This window comes from Fusarium venenatum (genome assembly GCF_020744135.1).
Source record: "Fusarium venenatum strain MPI-CAGE-CH-0201 chromosome Unknown EDB82scaffold_2, whole genome shotgun sequence".
NCBI classification, from domain to species: Eukaryota; Fungi; Ascomycota; class Sordariomycetes; order Hypocreales; family Nectriaceae; genus Fusarium; species Fusarium venenatum.
In genome coordinates, this window is record NW_027072130.1 from 5,537,937 (window position 1) to 5,553,500 (window position 15,564).

A 15,564-nucleotide genomic window follows, 5' to 3' on the forward strand; every position below is an offset into this window, starting at 1 on the left:
ATAACTCGGCAGTTGAGTCTCCACGTTTAATGGGAACCAAGCCATTCCCTTGGCTACAGGTGAGGATTTCCCTCACAACCATTTGTAATGACCCTTGACAGGTTGGGAATGCATGTTTGATGTTGGGTCTACCGAGGTAAAGAGCAATCATATCAGCCAGTGATTGTCTGCAGGCGGTGAGTAAGACATTGACTCGGAGCTGAACGTACGTAACCCGCAAATGCCGCGTCTGGATTCAAGACCCAAAAGAGAAAAGTGGAATTGTCTGTAGAGTCCAAACATCTAGAAGCTTTCTCCTTTTGTCTCTGTCTGTAAGATTGGAAAATATGGTCTTGAGGTACAGGATATGCATGTCTCGCTCATACGCAAAGAAGAGAGGAAGACAGTTATTCTTCATCCGTCAGTTAACTCAGCCACCCACCATTATGACGAATTCCCAGTTTCCAGTCCATCCTGTCACGACGCCCAATCTGGATCCATGTTAGCTTCAAGCGCTAATTTAGACAGCCCCTCCCTCCTTCAAAAAAGCACGATGATGGTTCTCGATAAACCCCGGGCCGGGCCTCTTCTCATTTTCGTCCAGGCCAGGGCATCGTCACGAACGTTTATTCGACTCGTGGCTGCGAGTTTATTGAAACAAGCCTTTTCCTTCAACGCAAACGGTCTAAAGCCAAACTTAACCTTTCCCCGGGATTCGAAAGCCCTCGATTTGGTCTTTCCACTTGCCGACGCGTTTCGCAGTGTCAGGCTGACAGGCGATCTAATTTGATCAACATGCACCAGACCTAGGTCGAGGTTGTTGTAGATAGGCTAATGGGCCTGACCCTGCTGAGTGAATCGGACAATCATTGCCAGATTGCCATTCCTACCATGTCCAAACCCGGCAGCGTAGTGGAACATATTGTATTGGGCCACATTCCATGGTCTTGGCGGGGTTTTCTTCTTTTCTTTTTCTTTATTTCTTCTGCTTCTCCGTTTTGCTTTTTCTTCTGGTTTGTTGATTAGGCTCTTGTTGGTAAACTACGAATAAAACAAGTGCCGCTACTACTACCGTGTCTCTCCCACGTCTGGTCTGGTCTGGTCCTTTTTGTTCCCCATTTCTGGAACTTGCAACATCCATCTAAATCATACCCTCCCCTCCCTGCAGACTACTGCATAAGACGAATTGTGACCAACAACCAACAAGCCAACCACCCACAATCACGCCAAGACATCGCAAAGTCGCTCACTTACTCGCCCACCCGCTACCATCGATCTCACTAATGGCTCCATCCGATGGACTCTCTTCGATCCAATATCGATCCATTGATCTATCAGCCCGCGAAGTGAGGCTGCTGGAGCTACAGCCATCTCCCACCAACGGCATCAATGACCGCGTAGTTTGTCGTCTCGTTCAAGAGAAGCTGACTGATTCTCCTGACTACATTGGCCTCTCAGCCCTCTATGGTGACATCACAAATACGGAAACCATCATCCTCAACGGCAACAAGGTCGCCATCCCTCTAGACCTTGCCGAGGCACTACGTTATGTCCGGGATGTCTTTCTAGGCAGGCGGATTTCCACTGCCCATTCCACATCGGCACTCGACCTCGAACTGCAAAGAAATGGCAATAATAACACCACCGCCCAAGATCAACAAGATTCGCCGCCACCTTCACCAACAACAAAGCGTCCCGGCTGGCTAAGGACATTTCTAAAGAAACTCGTGGATCCAGGCTCGGCCAAGACAGACAAACAACCGCCATTGCGTGTCTGGGTCGATCTATTATGCATCGACACACGAAACAAGCGTGAACATGCCGAGCGTCGCGCCACCATGGCTCGCGCATATCGTCAGGCGCGACTGGTGGTAGGATGGCTAGGCCCCAAAGACTCGACATCTGACCTAGCCATCGAGATTATCAGAGCGTGGGATAGTTGCATGCCTGCCAACTTCGGAGAACCCGGCGACCGTGAAGCGAACCCGAAGAACTACGCACCCATCCTTCAGTGGATGGGCCCCGTTGCTCATCTCAGCGACATTCCTGAGGGTATCACCGACCCTACAGAGGTGCCCAGCTATAAGGCTATCTCCAGGTTTCTCAACAGGCCATATTTCCGGAATACGTGGATCCTTGATGACATAGCAATGGCGTCGTTTCCTACGTTCATGGTGGGTGATGGTATCGTGTCTTGGATGCAGATCCTACGCCTCAACCGCGTGAATGAGGATATCAAGGACCATGGCGCGGAGATGTTTCCAAGTGAGCTACGGCCTTTGCTCGAGTATATGCCTCTTGGTAGTGTTTACACGTTTCTTAAAGAGTTTGACCGGCGACAGAAGCAAGAGGAGGGCCGCCCTCCGATGTGCTCTACGCCAGCCAGTTCCATACGCAGTTCTGTTTCAATGACGGCGTTGAAGACAAGGCAAAGATAATACCAACAGCCTCTTCTGTGTTCACATAGATCATTTTACCCGGGTGTTTTTATTTTGTTCCTACTGTTACGAGTAGCAATGGGCCTGAGGCGTAATGCTACCGTGGTTTCTTTTGTGGAATGTTGATTGGATGTTCAACTTAGCGATTTGGTTATTATGCATATGAATAGAGAATTATCTCACACTACCCCAATCCATATCTCACCAAAACTAATTTCTTCTGAAAACATTTCAGTATTAGCTTGGAATGTGTGCACTCCATGTGAGACCCTGATCAGTTATGCTACGTTGTCACCAAGTCATAAATCGTCATCATTGTCTAAAAGAGTCTATAAACACCACTTTGAAGGCGCAAAACTTCAATACCCAATTGACAGTCATCATGTTAAAAGCCTCGACTCTGAGCTCATGCATATTACAAATCACAAGTGACACATCGGCATATCACTGCCGGTCCGGCAAAAAATGACAGCCATCGCCGTCATGGAATGCCAAGATGCAAGGGAACCACCATCTTCTATTCTCCAAGTTTCAGCCACTTAGAAGCTCCCTCCCGTTGCGCCACCGGATGATGTCCGTGGACGGTTGCGGTGATTTCCAAACTCTAATTGGACCACGTACGATCAATTTTGTTCTAGAAGGCTGAACTGACTGCTACTGGAATGTTGAGTCTGATTAACATGTCATTATGTCTTATATGTGCATTGAAAAAGACGTTCGAGAACGGTAAGGCTTACCATCTACCGTCGAAACTACTAGCCAGATGATAATAATTCTCTAAGTTGCGCTACTTGAGAGGCTGGTCAAGTACCTATCTCATCATATTTTTGAGTTTTAGGTAACTAAAGATCTCGAACTTAATGAGGCGGAGAAAGCGGATGTCGATGTTGATCCGAAAGGAATCCCTGATTTTTTCCTCTTAGTAGTAATTGTTCCTTTTTTGTTCTACCTCAATTCCAAAAGCAGAACGACGAGAATGCTGGTCTCCGGTATTCAGCGGACAAAACAATTCCGGTTACATCTGCCAAGAATGAAGGCGCTGTCGGGTTGAAGCTACATTGTTCTGCCCGAAAAGTCGAGCACACGGGTCGTCATGGCTCGGGACACATTGTTGTTGTTCTCCGGAGTCCCTGATAGTTCCGGCAAGTCCCATTCGCAGCCGTTTTCGGGTTGTTGGTGGACATACCACCCGTTCCTGAACCAACTGGCATGAAAGTAAAATTAAATGGTCTATCTTGAGCTAGTAACTAAAGTCGACATTTGCTATGGGGGTTGCAGAATTCGGTGGAGTGTTTGAGTGCACCGAATGCCGATCATTGGTCCTGTGTTCTATATTTGAAGGACTAGTGTTGTCGGATGTCGAAGTAGCACTCTGTAGCTCAGCTACTTGCCCGTTGATTGCCCACCCAGTATTTCGCATCTCTTGGAAGCTCCAGCTTGGATTGAACCCTGGGCTTTCCCACGCGTAACTCACGCGCTCGTACATCTCATCAATCTGCTCTAATGTCATCCTACTGGTTTCGTACACCATGAACCAGACGAAGACGATAGCAAGGATACAAAAGGTACCCCAAATGAAAAAGATCTTCAACCCGAAGGCGTCAGCCCCTCTTCCCAAAATAAACGGAGGCGCATAAGCAACAGCAAAGTTCAATAGCCAGTTCGCTGTGGTCGACACCGACATTGCCTTTGCTCGTAATTTGAGAGGGAAGATCTCTGAAGTAACAACCCAAGTAACAGGTCCCCACGATGAGGCATAGAAGAAGACGTTTATCGCACAGCATACGATGAGAACCATGTTGGATGCGTTTCCGAGGTCTTGAGACGATTTCTCGTTTGCTGTGGATACGGCGCTGATGATGAACTGGCAGACTGCCATGCCTAACGCACCAGCCATAAGAAGCTTCCGTCTTCCCCACGATTCGATAACGATGAGACCAGGTATCGTGCAAACACAATTGACTATGATCATGACGAGGTTGATGATGAACGGGTTGCTGACGCCAGATCTACTGAAGAAGGTTGTACCATAGTACATGACGAAGTTGATCCCGGTGAGTTGCTGCAGCATTTGCAATCCACACCCCGTCAAGGTCCGGTGCCCAAGGGATGAGTTCCTTGTGAAAAGAGCTCGGTACGTATCATGGCCGAGTGTCATCTCATATTGATGGTTGGCGATAATCTCTTGTAGTTCGTTCACGAGAGCAGGATGAGTAATGTCAAGTCTGCGGAACCGACTTAGGGAAATACCAGCGTCGTCGTTGCGTCCCTTTTTAACCAAAAAGCGAGGCGTCTCTGGGAGCAACATGATGCCGAATGCGAGGATAACACCGGGCACTAGTTGCAGTCCTAGAGGGATACGGTAGGCGGATGCGCTGTTGATACCTGATGTAATGACGTTGATGATGCTTGCAGCGAGAATTCCAACCGTGATGGAGAGTTGATAAGCGCAAATGATGCTTCCTCTGATCCATTTCGGCGCCGTCTCAGATTGATAAAGAGGCACGAGAACTGATGTAGCTCCAACGGCAACACCCGCCAAAGCTCTTTAAAGCACCAACAGTCAGCATCGTAGAAACGATAAAGCCAAGTAGAGTTGAACTTACCTGCCAACTAGCAACATGGGAGTTGCTTGAGCACACACCTGAAAAATAGCCCCAATACAAAAGGTCACCACAGCAAGAAACAATGTTTTGCGTCGGCCGATGCTATCACCAGCTGGAGCAGCAAGTATGGAGCCAATAACAGCTCCGCCACTGAGAATAGCGACGATAAGAGATGAGTCTTCAGGACATAGATCAATGTGGCCATTTTCGTCTCTGCAGGTTTGATCGGTAGCAAAATCGGTTTGAAAGACATCCATAGCAAGGACGCCATTAATAACTCTGATGAAAGAAACAATCCATTATTAGTCAAGTTCAATGATGAGTGATGATGAGCGCGACGCGTCAAGAATAGAGTGATGCTCGAATGGTACTTGTTGAACCGAACCAGGTCGCGCGTCACACAAGCCTGCATTGCATAACCGCGCCGCAAAGACTTCCCCAAAAGAAGCAACGATAGGTAGAAACAAGATTTTACGAGAGAATAATTCGAGAAAGGTCAACTCACCCCACATCGTAGCCAAACAGTAAACCCCCTGAGGACACAAACAAACCGACAAGAATGGCGCGTATCGACGAGCCAGCAAAGTTTTCGGGCTTATGCCAGCCCATGGCGCGTACCATGACGAGATATCATTGACTGTTAACAATTGAGCGAAAGAGCTGCACGTTATAGATACCGATGTAAAAATAAGTGAACGAATGATGCTTTTTTTCAAAAGCTGAACCAATGGGGACCCCGTGGTACGATGCGGAGAAGCTAACTTGGGGCGAACGGAAGAAAAAAGACTCACGACATGTTAGTCTTTTATTGGCCAAAGACAAATCCACCATGACTCGACATGGTGGAGTTGTTCAATGGACCCTTGATGTGGTTTTTCTGACCAAAAATTGAGAACGCGCGATAAAAAGAGGAGAACATTTATGTGGAATTTGGCAAAAGAAGAGGTCCTACCCGGGTTCGAACCGGGGACTTCGGAAGATAATTTCGATGAGGGTCATCAAAATCCAACGTCCTAACCACTAGACTATAGGACCGTAGGCTTTATTTGAAAATCACCTACTAAAATCTAACTATATAATCAAGGTAACCAGCGTCGTCTAAACTTTCCCATCTGATTCTGGTCAACACAGCATCAGTTCATTCCAGAACATGTTGATATTTTTCCGACTCTCGTGCTTGGTCAAAACACACGTAAGAATAACCGACTCAAGTATTTCTTAGAGTTTAGTTCGTGTTTTTCTCCCTCTAGCACATCAACTAGCACTTCTCTCTCGTTGATTGACGCGCTATTTCAACATAGCATAACTTAGGGTAGGCTTTAACACTTAGGCGGAAGTGAACAAACAACAATTACTTATGTCAACTTTACTACCACACTATTATTAACATGTACTATGGTCGTCTAGCGCTAGACGTATTCCTGTCATATCCCATTTAATAAAACTTGCGGTCATCAAAAGACTCAAACTTCTCACTAATAATTTTTCTTGTCAACTCCATCAACTGATCACCGAGTTCCTCGTCCTGCGACTTTTCATTGCCTGGCTCTGGTACAGCAGGAGGACAGATGTACTGGCCCGACTTGTCAGTTATCGTTGCGGCGTACACTGCACTGGTGGCACCCTGGAATTGGTCCTTTTTGAAAGGCTCCATGCCAGTGGACATCATGTATCCAGCAAGAGGGTACCTGTACCAATCATTAGAGGGCCAGTCAGGCATACGAGAAAACGGAATACGTACGCTTCATGAATGTGCTCCAAGCTTTGTCTCGTGCTGACGAAGCCAGGATGAGTAGCGTTCATCAGAATCTTGGGCGAGCCAGCCTTGGTCACGTTGCGATCGAAGTAGCGAGTATAGAGAATGGTGGCCAACTTGGATCGTCCGTACTGAGGGTTTGGTCCAAGGTCGGTGTTCAGTTCGTCCAGACTCTCAAACTTGACGTCGCTGGGGGCACCCTGATGTGCATTGGAATCCTGGTTCACAATCCTCACAGTGCCGTGCTTCTCAGAAGTCTTCTTAAGAAGATCTAGGAGATAAGATGTGAGGAGCACATGACCCAAGTGGTTCGTGGCCATGTGTTGATCGACACCATAAGGTGAAAGCTGGTAAGTCTGAATGCCCCGCCCAGCATTGTTGACGAGAATATCAAGACGATCAGTTGAATTCTTGATTCGGTCAGCAGCCTTCTTGACCTCATCCCAGTTACTCAGATCGCATTGCACCCATTCTGTGCGGTCAGCCTTCTCCTGTCCGAGTTCTTCGGCTACGGACTTTTTGGCGCCCTTGACTACTTCCTCGGAAAGCGAAAGGATAAAGATCTTGCTAATATCGTGGTTAAGGAGGGTATGGGTAACACCGTAGCCAATGCCTTCGCTTCCACCCGTCACGACGGCCACTTTACCGGATAGGTTTGGGGTTTCTGAGAGGGAGAATTGGTGGGTGGCAAGCTTTTCGGCGGGACCACCAAAATTCTCGGCGATGGTGTTCTGAAAAGGTTAATAACCATATTGGAAAATAGACCATCGTGTAGTTTACCTTGACGGTGTCGATGATGGAAGCCATTGTATTTGTTTGTGGTTTTCTCCAAAAAAGACAATTATTCTCCGAGTGTACAAGTGGAAGTGTAGTCAACAAGGGAGTTCGAGTAGCGCGGTTTAATAACCCCGTGGAAAGTCTTCTGCCAGCGGATATCTTGATAGTGTTCATTTATACATATGAGTAAGTAACAGAGTTGTGTTGACATTTACTGCTGGTGAAAATGCAAATATACCATCTGAAATGAGAACCATGAATCACCACTCTCCTCTGAGTCAATGACGTACATGCTACAATAATGACGAGGACGATTATTGTGCAGCGAGATGAGACAAACGTTATCATGATCGTCTGTTACTCGTCTCTAATCTTGACTTTCTTCGCCGATGTCTTGCCTTCCACGTGTTGTGTTTGTCTTTCTAGAAGAAGCTGTTTTGATCATAGCGTTCTAGTGTTGTCATTAGGATTGATGTAATTATTAGATCAGTTTTAGTGATGGTATAGCCTAAGATGGCACTAGTATTTTCATCTGGTCTCCTTCCATCCCCTCCTTTTGCTTTTGCTAACCATCTGACCCGTGACTGCAACCCAAATCGCGCTATCTTGTGCCTATAAGATCCTTCAAAATACCTCTTCAAGGTGCATGATTGTCCAAGTTACATGTGAGTATAGAGTGTCTATTTAGCCTTGGACATGTAAACAGCATCGTAGGTCTGATCGAGTTCCATCGCGAACATGTCTTCCACCGCCTTTCTCATAATGTTCCCCTTTGCAGTTCTTGGCAAAGTCCCCTTCGCCGCGACGAAAATAAGACGCACATCGTCAATCCGCTCATGAATGTACTTTCTTTGATGGAAAGGTGCAATCCGCTGGACGATCTGCTGCTTGAACGCCAATAACCTATCGTCACCCGCCTGTAAAATGTCATCATTCTTTGCCTCGACCACCATAGCTGGCGATGGGCGTCCATAACCGATGACAGAGACAGCGCTGATAAGACCAGACTCGCATTCTTGCATCGCTTCTAACTCGAGAGAACCCGCGTCGCAGACCAAAGCGAGCTGCATCTTGATCCTGTCGTCAATCCTACCTTTGTAGACATACTGATTGGCATCAACTTGTTCAAAAATGTCACCAGTATGGAACATGCCGTCATCCTTATTCCTAAGAGAAGGGTGGGGACAGTCGTCTGCCTCTGCTGGAACAAGAAGTTCGAAGAGCTGCGGTGATGATGTGGATTCACTCAAAGGGATGAACTGGCATCCTGACTCAGGCAATGGCGATAAATGCGGTGATGTCGACGAGGAAATCATTGACAGCCCAAGTTCTGTAGAACCATAAAGATTTATCAGCTTCAGCCCATTCTGGCGGGCCCAAGCTTCATCTCTTGGTTCAAGGACTTGGCCGGCAAAGTTGATCTTGTCGAGGCTTTGAAGCAGTCCAAGGAAAGGGCCGCTCTGACGTGCCTCATTGAACATCCCTGATAGAAGGGCAGGAAAGGTGTTTAATATTGTTAAACCTCCCTTGGAGATCATATGTTCAAGCTCAGAAGTCGGATAAGGAATGCTGGTGGGTGGAATCAAGCAACCTCCGCACGCTAAGATTCCTGCAAGATTGATCGTGTTGCCCAGATGAGTATGCGAGCCCCTAAATCACAATTAAGTCACAAATACGGAATGTTATGGATGAGAACTCACATGAAAGACGCAACAGAGACTGGTCTATTGTTGACGTGTCCATGTTTTCGAATCAAGCAATCCATCCATCGTACTGTCTGTGGAACCAGTTTAGGCATCCCAGAAGTTGATCCTGATGTATGAAAGATGACCAAGACTTTATCGCCATTGGTAGATGTGGTTGTGCTGAGTTGCACGTCATCATGGTACTGTTTTCCCAGAACCGTACCAGTAGAGAATGTTGGGACAGTACATCCTTTCACCAAGGGCTCACAAATTGGGTCGTGTAACAGAGCTGCTGCATTGCAGTTGCCAAGAAGTTCATAGACAATAGAAGGGTCCGTCATTCGAATGGAGAACAGTTGAGGAATAAATCCAGCCCTTTGAAGCGAGAGATAATGCAACAAGTCCTCATAAGACCACCCCCTTATCCTAACAACAATTAGATACAAGTAGCTGAAGACACTGGGTAGGTTTACCAAAGCCCGACTACAGCGCCTCTTGTAATGCCTGCTTGCGATAGTTCTGCGACCCAATTCTTTGCAGCAATATTGATGTTCTGCCAATGCGTCGCATAGGAAATTGTTTCAAATTCATTATTAATAGATTCGGAGTTCACGTGTCTTATGGCTGGGGAGTCGCCTTGAGACTGCGAAAGAGACTCGATTATTGAGACTGGTGTATAAAAGGTTCGCATCTTGATTCATTGTATGCTAAGAAGCTCTTGGCTTTAAAAGCTTATCATTGGTATTATTTTATAGTCGATCAAAGAACCATGACTCTCAACGGATACGATGTCACTCAGCACTAACAAGTCTAATATATTACTTGAATCCATATGTGAGATTTTAGGGCAGGAAGGATGCGATCGACTCGGTAATACGGCATTGTGAGGTCTCACGCAATTCGGAGGAACACTCTAGAGTAGATGTGCAATTATTAACAAGGCCAAGTCAACCAAATGGCATCTATTGTGTTTTGATTGATGATGTTGACAATGAGAGCGCTAACCAAAAAGGCAGTCGGATTTCGAGGCTGCCTTGTCTGCTTTTCCTTATGTATATTTATTTTGCATTGATGAGTTTTGAAAATGACCCGGCGTACAGTCCGCTAGATATACATGTGTTTTTTCACTGCCATTTTAGTCCATGCCAAGGCCATACAAGTTTCCACTCGAAAAGTTGAGGAAATAAGAGTTAGCATAGAGGCGCAGCACCAAAAGTTCGTTCGCTGAGCCACGCAGAGAGCCTATACAACCCACCTCTGCGCTACGTAATATTACAAAGAAGGAAAATGCGTTACAGACCACAGATGCAGTCATAGAAGAATGTGCATGTGAACTCACCCAAACATGGTAAATGCCTCCCTGCTGACTTAAGACATTGTGACCCAGAGAATAGAGACAGTGACCAGTAATCGCCCCTTCGTCCCTCGGTGTGTAGAACAACGTGTTTGGGTCCTTTTGGTCTACTGTTTATTAACCCAGTATCCGTTATTAAAGTAGAGTAGTGGTACCACAGCATTGGCAGTGCGCACGATTGTACTTTGAGAGCCCAGGAATATAGAGGAATGGCCCCTCACTGTCTCGACCACAGTGCATCTGAAGTTACACGGCTTAGCTTGCATAATGGTGGTCAGCAATCTGCTGATTATTGCATCTCGACAGCCTCAGTTTATTGACGCAAAAAGAGGTTTCCCTTTCAACAGCAGTTAATTTATATAAAGGTCTCATAGCTTTAGATGTTTATTGTGTGCACCCACGGTCATACCTTAACTGTGGACGTTCCGGCCATAAGCTAGCGCTAGCAGCAAAGCTACATACTTTCCATCTGTCGCTACATACCAGCTTAGACGCCCTGCGATGCCCACTGCGTAGGGTCACGTTCACAGATCATAAGCATCCATCCACAGCCACAATGCATACACTAATCCTGTTTCTTTTTTCAAGCGACCACTCAAATCTTCCCAAAATGTCTCTTTGAAGCTGTGTAGCCATGCACATTTAAACCCAACTAATGAAAGACGTCGTGTTTGCAGCCCGACCTGAACAAGGCAATATCTGTACACGCAAACACTGGGCGAACTAGGCAATGGCAGCAGAGCCTCATCAGACTTAATTGTTCGAGCGATTTGGCAGGTTCATGAGCTCATTGCATTTTTTACCTAACGGAGCTAGCTCTGTCTGTCAAGATATTTCTTCCCCAAGTCATCTCTGGCATGGATATTAATTCCATAGACTTTCAAAGCCCAGCGAGCCCTGTCGAGACCCCAGACCAACACCCCGAGGTGAATCGCGATGGCGTCATCAACCCCGCAGCAAAGTAATGGCCAGGGCATCAACGAAGGAGGCCAAGGTCGACGTGGAGTTGATCGTGCGCCGTATCAAGAAGACCCTTCAGATAATGAACAAGGAAGAAAGAGTACTAGACAACGAGGACCACCCAGGCGCCATCATAAGAAGCCTCTCAGGCAGCGACGAGCATACTCTACTGACGACTACTACGTCGACTACGCTGCCGATTTCCAACCTAGTTTTCCTCGATCCCCATACGAACCTGAACCTCGGATTGATGACCTTTACCGTCAAGACACCGAACCTTACCAACAAGATACAAGCCCATGGTATCCTCAGCCAAGCCCTGGCGGGCCTTCTACTTATCCTGCGAATTACTCTGGTTCATACTCCTTCCCCTCTGACACTTACAGCTACTTCTCTGGCACCTCCCCTGCGATGCCGCCTCACTCACAATCAGGACTATACAATCGAATTCCAAACAGCGAGCCGCCTAGGGAGTTTGACGAAGACTACACTACAGCCGCTACCTACGAATCTCCACCTGCTATACCTCCATATCCTCAATACCCCACTCGAGCACCAAGGCGACCACCTCCTCAACCGCTGGCCCCTAGACAGCCAGCCTCCAGTCCAGAGTATGCCACAAGAGGTACGATGCGAGATATTCCCGAGCGACTTCCTAAAAAGAAGCCATCCAGTCGAAGGAAAGACGGCACCTCGTCATCAAGTGATCAGAGAACGATGCTGGTCATGGGTCAAGTCTTGGAAGGGCTGAATGGTCTTCAAAGACAGCTCGAGGACAGATCCTCAGAAGTCAGATCTGATCCAGGATGGTTTTTGTCAGCTCGTCGACCTAGGAGCGTATCAACCACGAGCCAATATGCTATGGAAGAGACTAGATCACTTGACGTCGAGAGGCAAGAACGAGATCACTTAGTGGGTATTATCAATCGACTACTCGAAGACAGAGAGAGACAAGGGTATCGCAACCCATATTTACATTCGCAGAGAAGGGATATAGCCGCCCTAATTGAGGATAGCCTCGGGTTGAATGAGAGTGAAATGAACAGGGCGTTGATCAGGCATAGCGATAGCAAGGAAATCGAGTCCAAGCTCGATACTATTCTGGAGCTTCTAGTCGAACGCCGATCGAACAACAGCCAGGCACGGAGACCATTATTACAAAATTATCACGGGCAGAGACAAGATTACCAACTCCCACGAGGAGACCAAACGGTCATCTCTATCAGCTCATCACGAGAGCCCAACATGCGACGACACGTCTTGCAACGCCGTGCATCTGTCGCTCAGCCCGTGAGCAGAGAACGACAATATGCCCAGCACCATACAGCACATTCATCAAACCAGGCTCGTATTCGAGTGAGGGCCGATAGGGCAGCCGAGCCCGCAGTGGAAGATTCAGACGGTGAGCTAGATGAAGACTACGATCTGTTCCAAGGCTACGAGACACAAGACAGTCCTCTTCAAGAGGATCTTCGAGCCAGACGCCTGGGTCTAGCACGAGATATGGAAGGCGACAACGTTAGGGGTGGAGTAGTACCAGAGCGGCAACACAGCAGCAACATACGAGGTATTAGTAGGAGACTATCGGAAGGCGGCGAGCAAAGAATGAGACCGAGATATTATGCCACTGTTGAAAATGTGGATGATGATGATGATGATGATGACGACGACGGCGACGACCAGGTACCAATTCCAACTCGTTCCTCGATGGCACATAGACCAAAGGTCGAGCAGGTAGAGAAGAAAGCGCCTCATGTGCCTGATCCGCCTGTTTCTGTTACTGGTCAAAGGAGAAGGGGAGCAAGGGTAAGGTTTGATAGTGCTTGAGACTTTACGAGATATGATGTTGTTTATGTACGAGTTACGATAGTTATGATACGCAGCGATAATTAAAATGCTACTTTGATGTATTGGGAAGAACCTGATGGAACCTGCAGCCTTATTCTGTTTCGCCAATTGTAAAGCAAGATAGAGAATATGCTTACATACGCTGATGTGCCCTGATGAGATTGCCAAATAGCCCATCATTCTACCAATTGGGTGCGGCGGTGGGAGTCGCTTTAACAATCGGAAATTCCGTCGGCTTGATCACTTAACGTTATAAAGTTAAAACACGGGTCATATTATTAAAGGATAACGTTGGTAGCTGTTACCAAGACAATTCCAAGACTAGCAATAGCGTTATTGACCAGGTATATCCTGCGGGGCTCCAGGTTCCAATCATCAACTTGTCACTTGAGACTATAAAATCACTCCCCAGCCTAATCTTTAAATTCTGACTTTCGTTATTGATTAGTTTCCGATTTAAAATCTCATGCATTTCACATTGCTCTCTACATACAAGTCATCTATCTAGACTGAAACACTCAGTGTAAAAACATCATGGACCGCCCCAACAACGCCATATACATGCTGTCCGAAGGGAATCACGAGCTTCGCGTCATTCAGGAACAATACATACCTAAACATGCTCAGTCACTGGTTGATGTGCAATACTCAGGAATCAACCCTGCCGATACTCGGCACATGTACCTGAATATGACGAACTACGTTGCGGGTTATGAGTTCACTGGAACCGTCAAGCAAGTCGGTCCAGAGTCCCCCTTCAAGATTGGTCAAAACATCTTCGGCATTTCCCTTATGTACGACCGTCGCCCTAATTATCTCGGCGCTCATCAGAGTTATCTGCTTGCAGAACCGTTGATGACATTTCTGCGGCCAGAACACCTCGACCCCATCACAGCTGTGACACTTCTCGCTGGTGGAGGTACAGCGATGGACGGTCTCTTCAACGTCCTGGGCTATGGGTTCGCACTTGCCGATATCCCCGGCAATGAACCTAAAGATGAACCCATTCTCATCTGGGGAGGCGCAGGTAGCGTTGGACAAGGCGCTATTCAACTTGCAAAAGCAGCTGGTTTCCACCCAATTATTGCAACTGCCTCACCACAGAACCATGAGGTGTTGAAGGAACTCGGGGCAAGTCACGTCTTCAACTACAAGAGTCCTACCGTCATACAAGACATTCGCAGCTTGCTTGAGTCCTCAGGTTGGTCGCTGAAGACTGTCTTTGACGCAGTTTCTACTGGTCTGGGCGTTTTCGAAGGCCTCACAGAAGAGCAAGAAAAGGAAGTGCAGGAGAAATACGACCAAAGCTCATCAAGCATGGCTCGTAAATGCTGCGATCCCAAGGTACCGTCAAGCGAGCTTCGTTTAACTTCCGTTCTTCCAGTCAAGAAAGATCCAACTTATGTATTTTGTCTTAATTTTCGTCCTGTGGAGGTTCTGAGCATTGGCAATGAAGGAGCTGAGTGGAGTGAAGAATTTAAACAGGCTGAGGTGGCAAAGACGAACACGTGGCAGGCGCGCATTGAGAAAGGAATTGAATGGTTGATTGAGAACCATGAAAAGTACTGGGAACCTCCTAGGACTAGGGTGGTTAAGGGCGTTGAAGAAGGCCTCCAAGGAATTCGCGATGTTTGGCAGGGGAAAGTCAGTCGGGAGAAGCTTGTCATTGACCATCGCATCTGAGTTGTTGATGAAAATTCTTTATTATGATGTATGCATACCGCAGATGGGGAACAGCCCCATCTTCTAATAACGAAGTGTATTTTGTAACAACTCCATTTACCCGATGTTTCTACGCAAAATCTCTGAAGAATTAGGATGAACTCTTGTTTCGACCTCTATCGTCTTGTTAAACGTTCTGTCTGATAACTAGAGATCGTTTCGTTGAGAATATTATAGAAACAGTTCTTCGTATCACCAATCCTATCTACTATCTCGACAACGAATAGTTGTTATTCAGTGAAGATCCATGCTATATCTGTAACTACCGAGGCAACGGTATCGCCGTTGACCCATTGCACGATAACAAACTGTCTCGCTTATATATGATGCATCTAGGGAATGTAAAATATGAAAGCTTGATGCTCGGGCCGAAGTCTGTCCAAGTTTACATCAATAGGCTACCTCGACTTCCTGGTGCAGCATTCTCCGAGACTCCACG

General features: G+C 47.0%; 5 protein-coding genes and 1 non-coding gene across 6 annotated transcripts; 2 read left to right on the top strand and 4 right to left on the bottom strand.

The window, feature by feature from the left end:
* The first annotated feature begins 1,075 nt into the window (after window positions 1–1,075).
* On the top strand, window positions 1,076–2,729 carry EDB82DRAFT_499330 (uncharacterized protein). Its single transcript, XM_025735041.2, has one exon. The coding sequence runs from the start codon at window positions 1,263–1,265 to the stop codon at window positions 2,415–2,417; it is 1,155 nt and encodes a 384-aa protein (XP_025585788.1). The 5' UTR covers window positions 1,076–1,262; the 3' UTR covers window positions 2,418–2,729.
* A 928-nt stretch (window positions 2,730–3,657) lies between these two features.
* Window positions 3,658–5,644, bottom strand: EDB82DRAFT_475264 (general substrate transporter; the record flags this gene model as incomplete). Its single annotated transcript, XM_025735044.1, has 3 exons — window positions 3,658–4,963; window positions 5,024–5,302; window positions 5,529–5,644. 3 exons carry the CDS (start codon window positions 5,642–5,644, stop codon window positions 3,658–3,660), a joined length of 1,701 nt encoding a protein of 566 aa, XP_025585789.1.
* A 322-nt stretch (window positions 5,645–5,966) lies between these two features.
* On the bottom strand, window positions 5,967–6,058 carry EDB82DRAFT_t145. Its single transcript has one exon. It is a non-coding gene; the product is annotated as a tRNA-Gln (tRNA).
* EDB82DRAFT_566851 (uncharacterized protein) lies at window positions 6,042–7,586 on the bottom strand (the record flags this gene model as incomplete). Its single annotated transcript, XM_025735045.2, has 4 exons — window positions 6,042–6,310; window positions 6,500–6,711; window positions 6,765–7,510; window positions 7,560–7,586. 4 exons carry the CDS (start codon window positions 7,584–7,586, stop codon window positions 6,282–6,284), a joined length of 1,014 nt encoding a protein of 337 aa, XP_025585790.2. The 3' UTR covers window positions 6,042–6,281.
* Window positions 7,587–8,073: 487 nt separating this feature from the next.
* On the bottom strand, window positions 8,074–10,319 carry EDB82DRAFT_566852 (uncharacterized protein). Its single transcript, XM_025735046.2, has 3 exons — window positions 9,715–10,319; window positions 9,257–9,667; window positions 8,074–9,206 (listed from the first exon to the last, which is right to left on the bottom strand). The coding sequence occupies exons 1-3, from the start codon at window positions 9,930–9,932 to the stop codon at window positions 8,237–8,239; spliced, it is 1,599 nt and encodes a 532-aa protein (XP_025585791.1). The 5' UTR covers window positions 9,933–10,319; the 3' UTR covers window positions 8,074–8,236.
* Window positions 10,320–11,531: 1,212 nt separating this feature from the next.
* EDB82DRAFT_426653 (uncharacterized protein) lies at window positions 11,532–15,086 on the top strand (the record flags this gene model as incomplete). Its single annotated transcript, XM_025735047.2, has 3 exons — window positions 11,532–13,374; window positions 13,611–13,633; window positions 13,926–15,086. 3 exons carry the CDS (start codon window positions 11,532–11,534, stop codon window positions 15,084–15,086), a joined length of 3,027 nt encoding a protein of 1,008 aa, XP_025585792.2.
* Window positions 15,087–15,564: the final 478 nt, after the last annotated feature.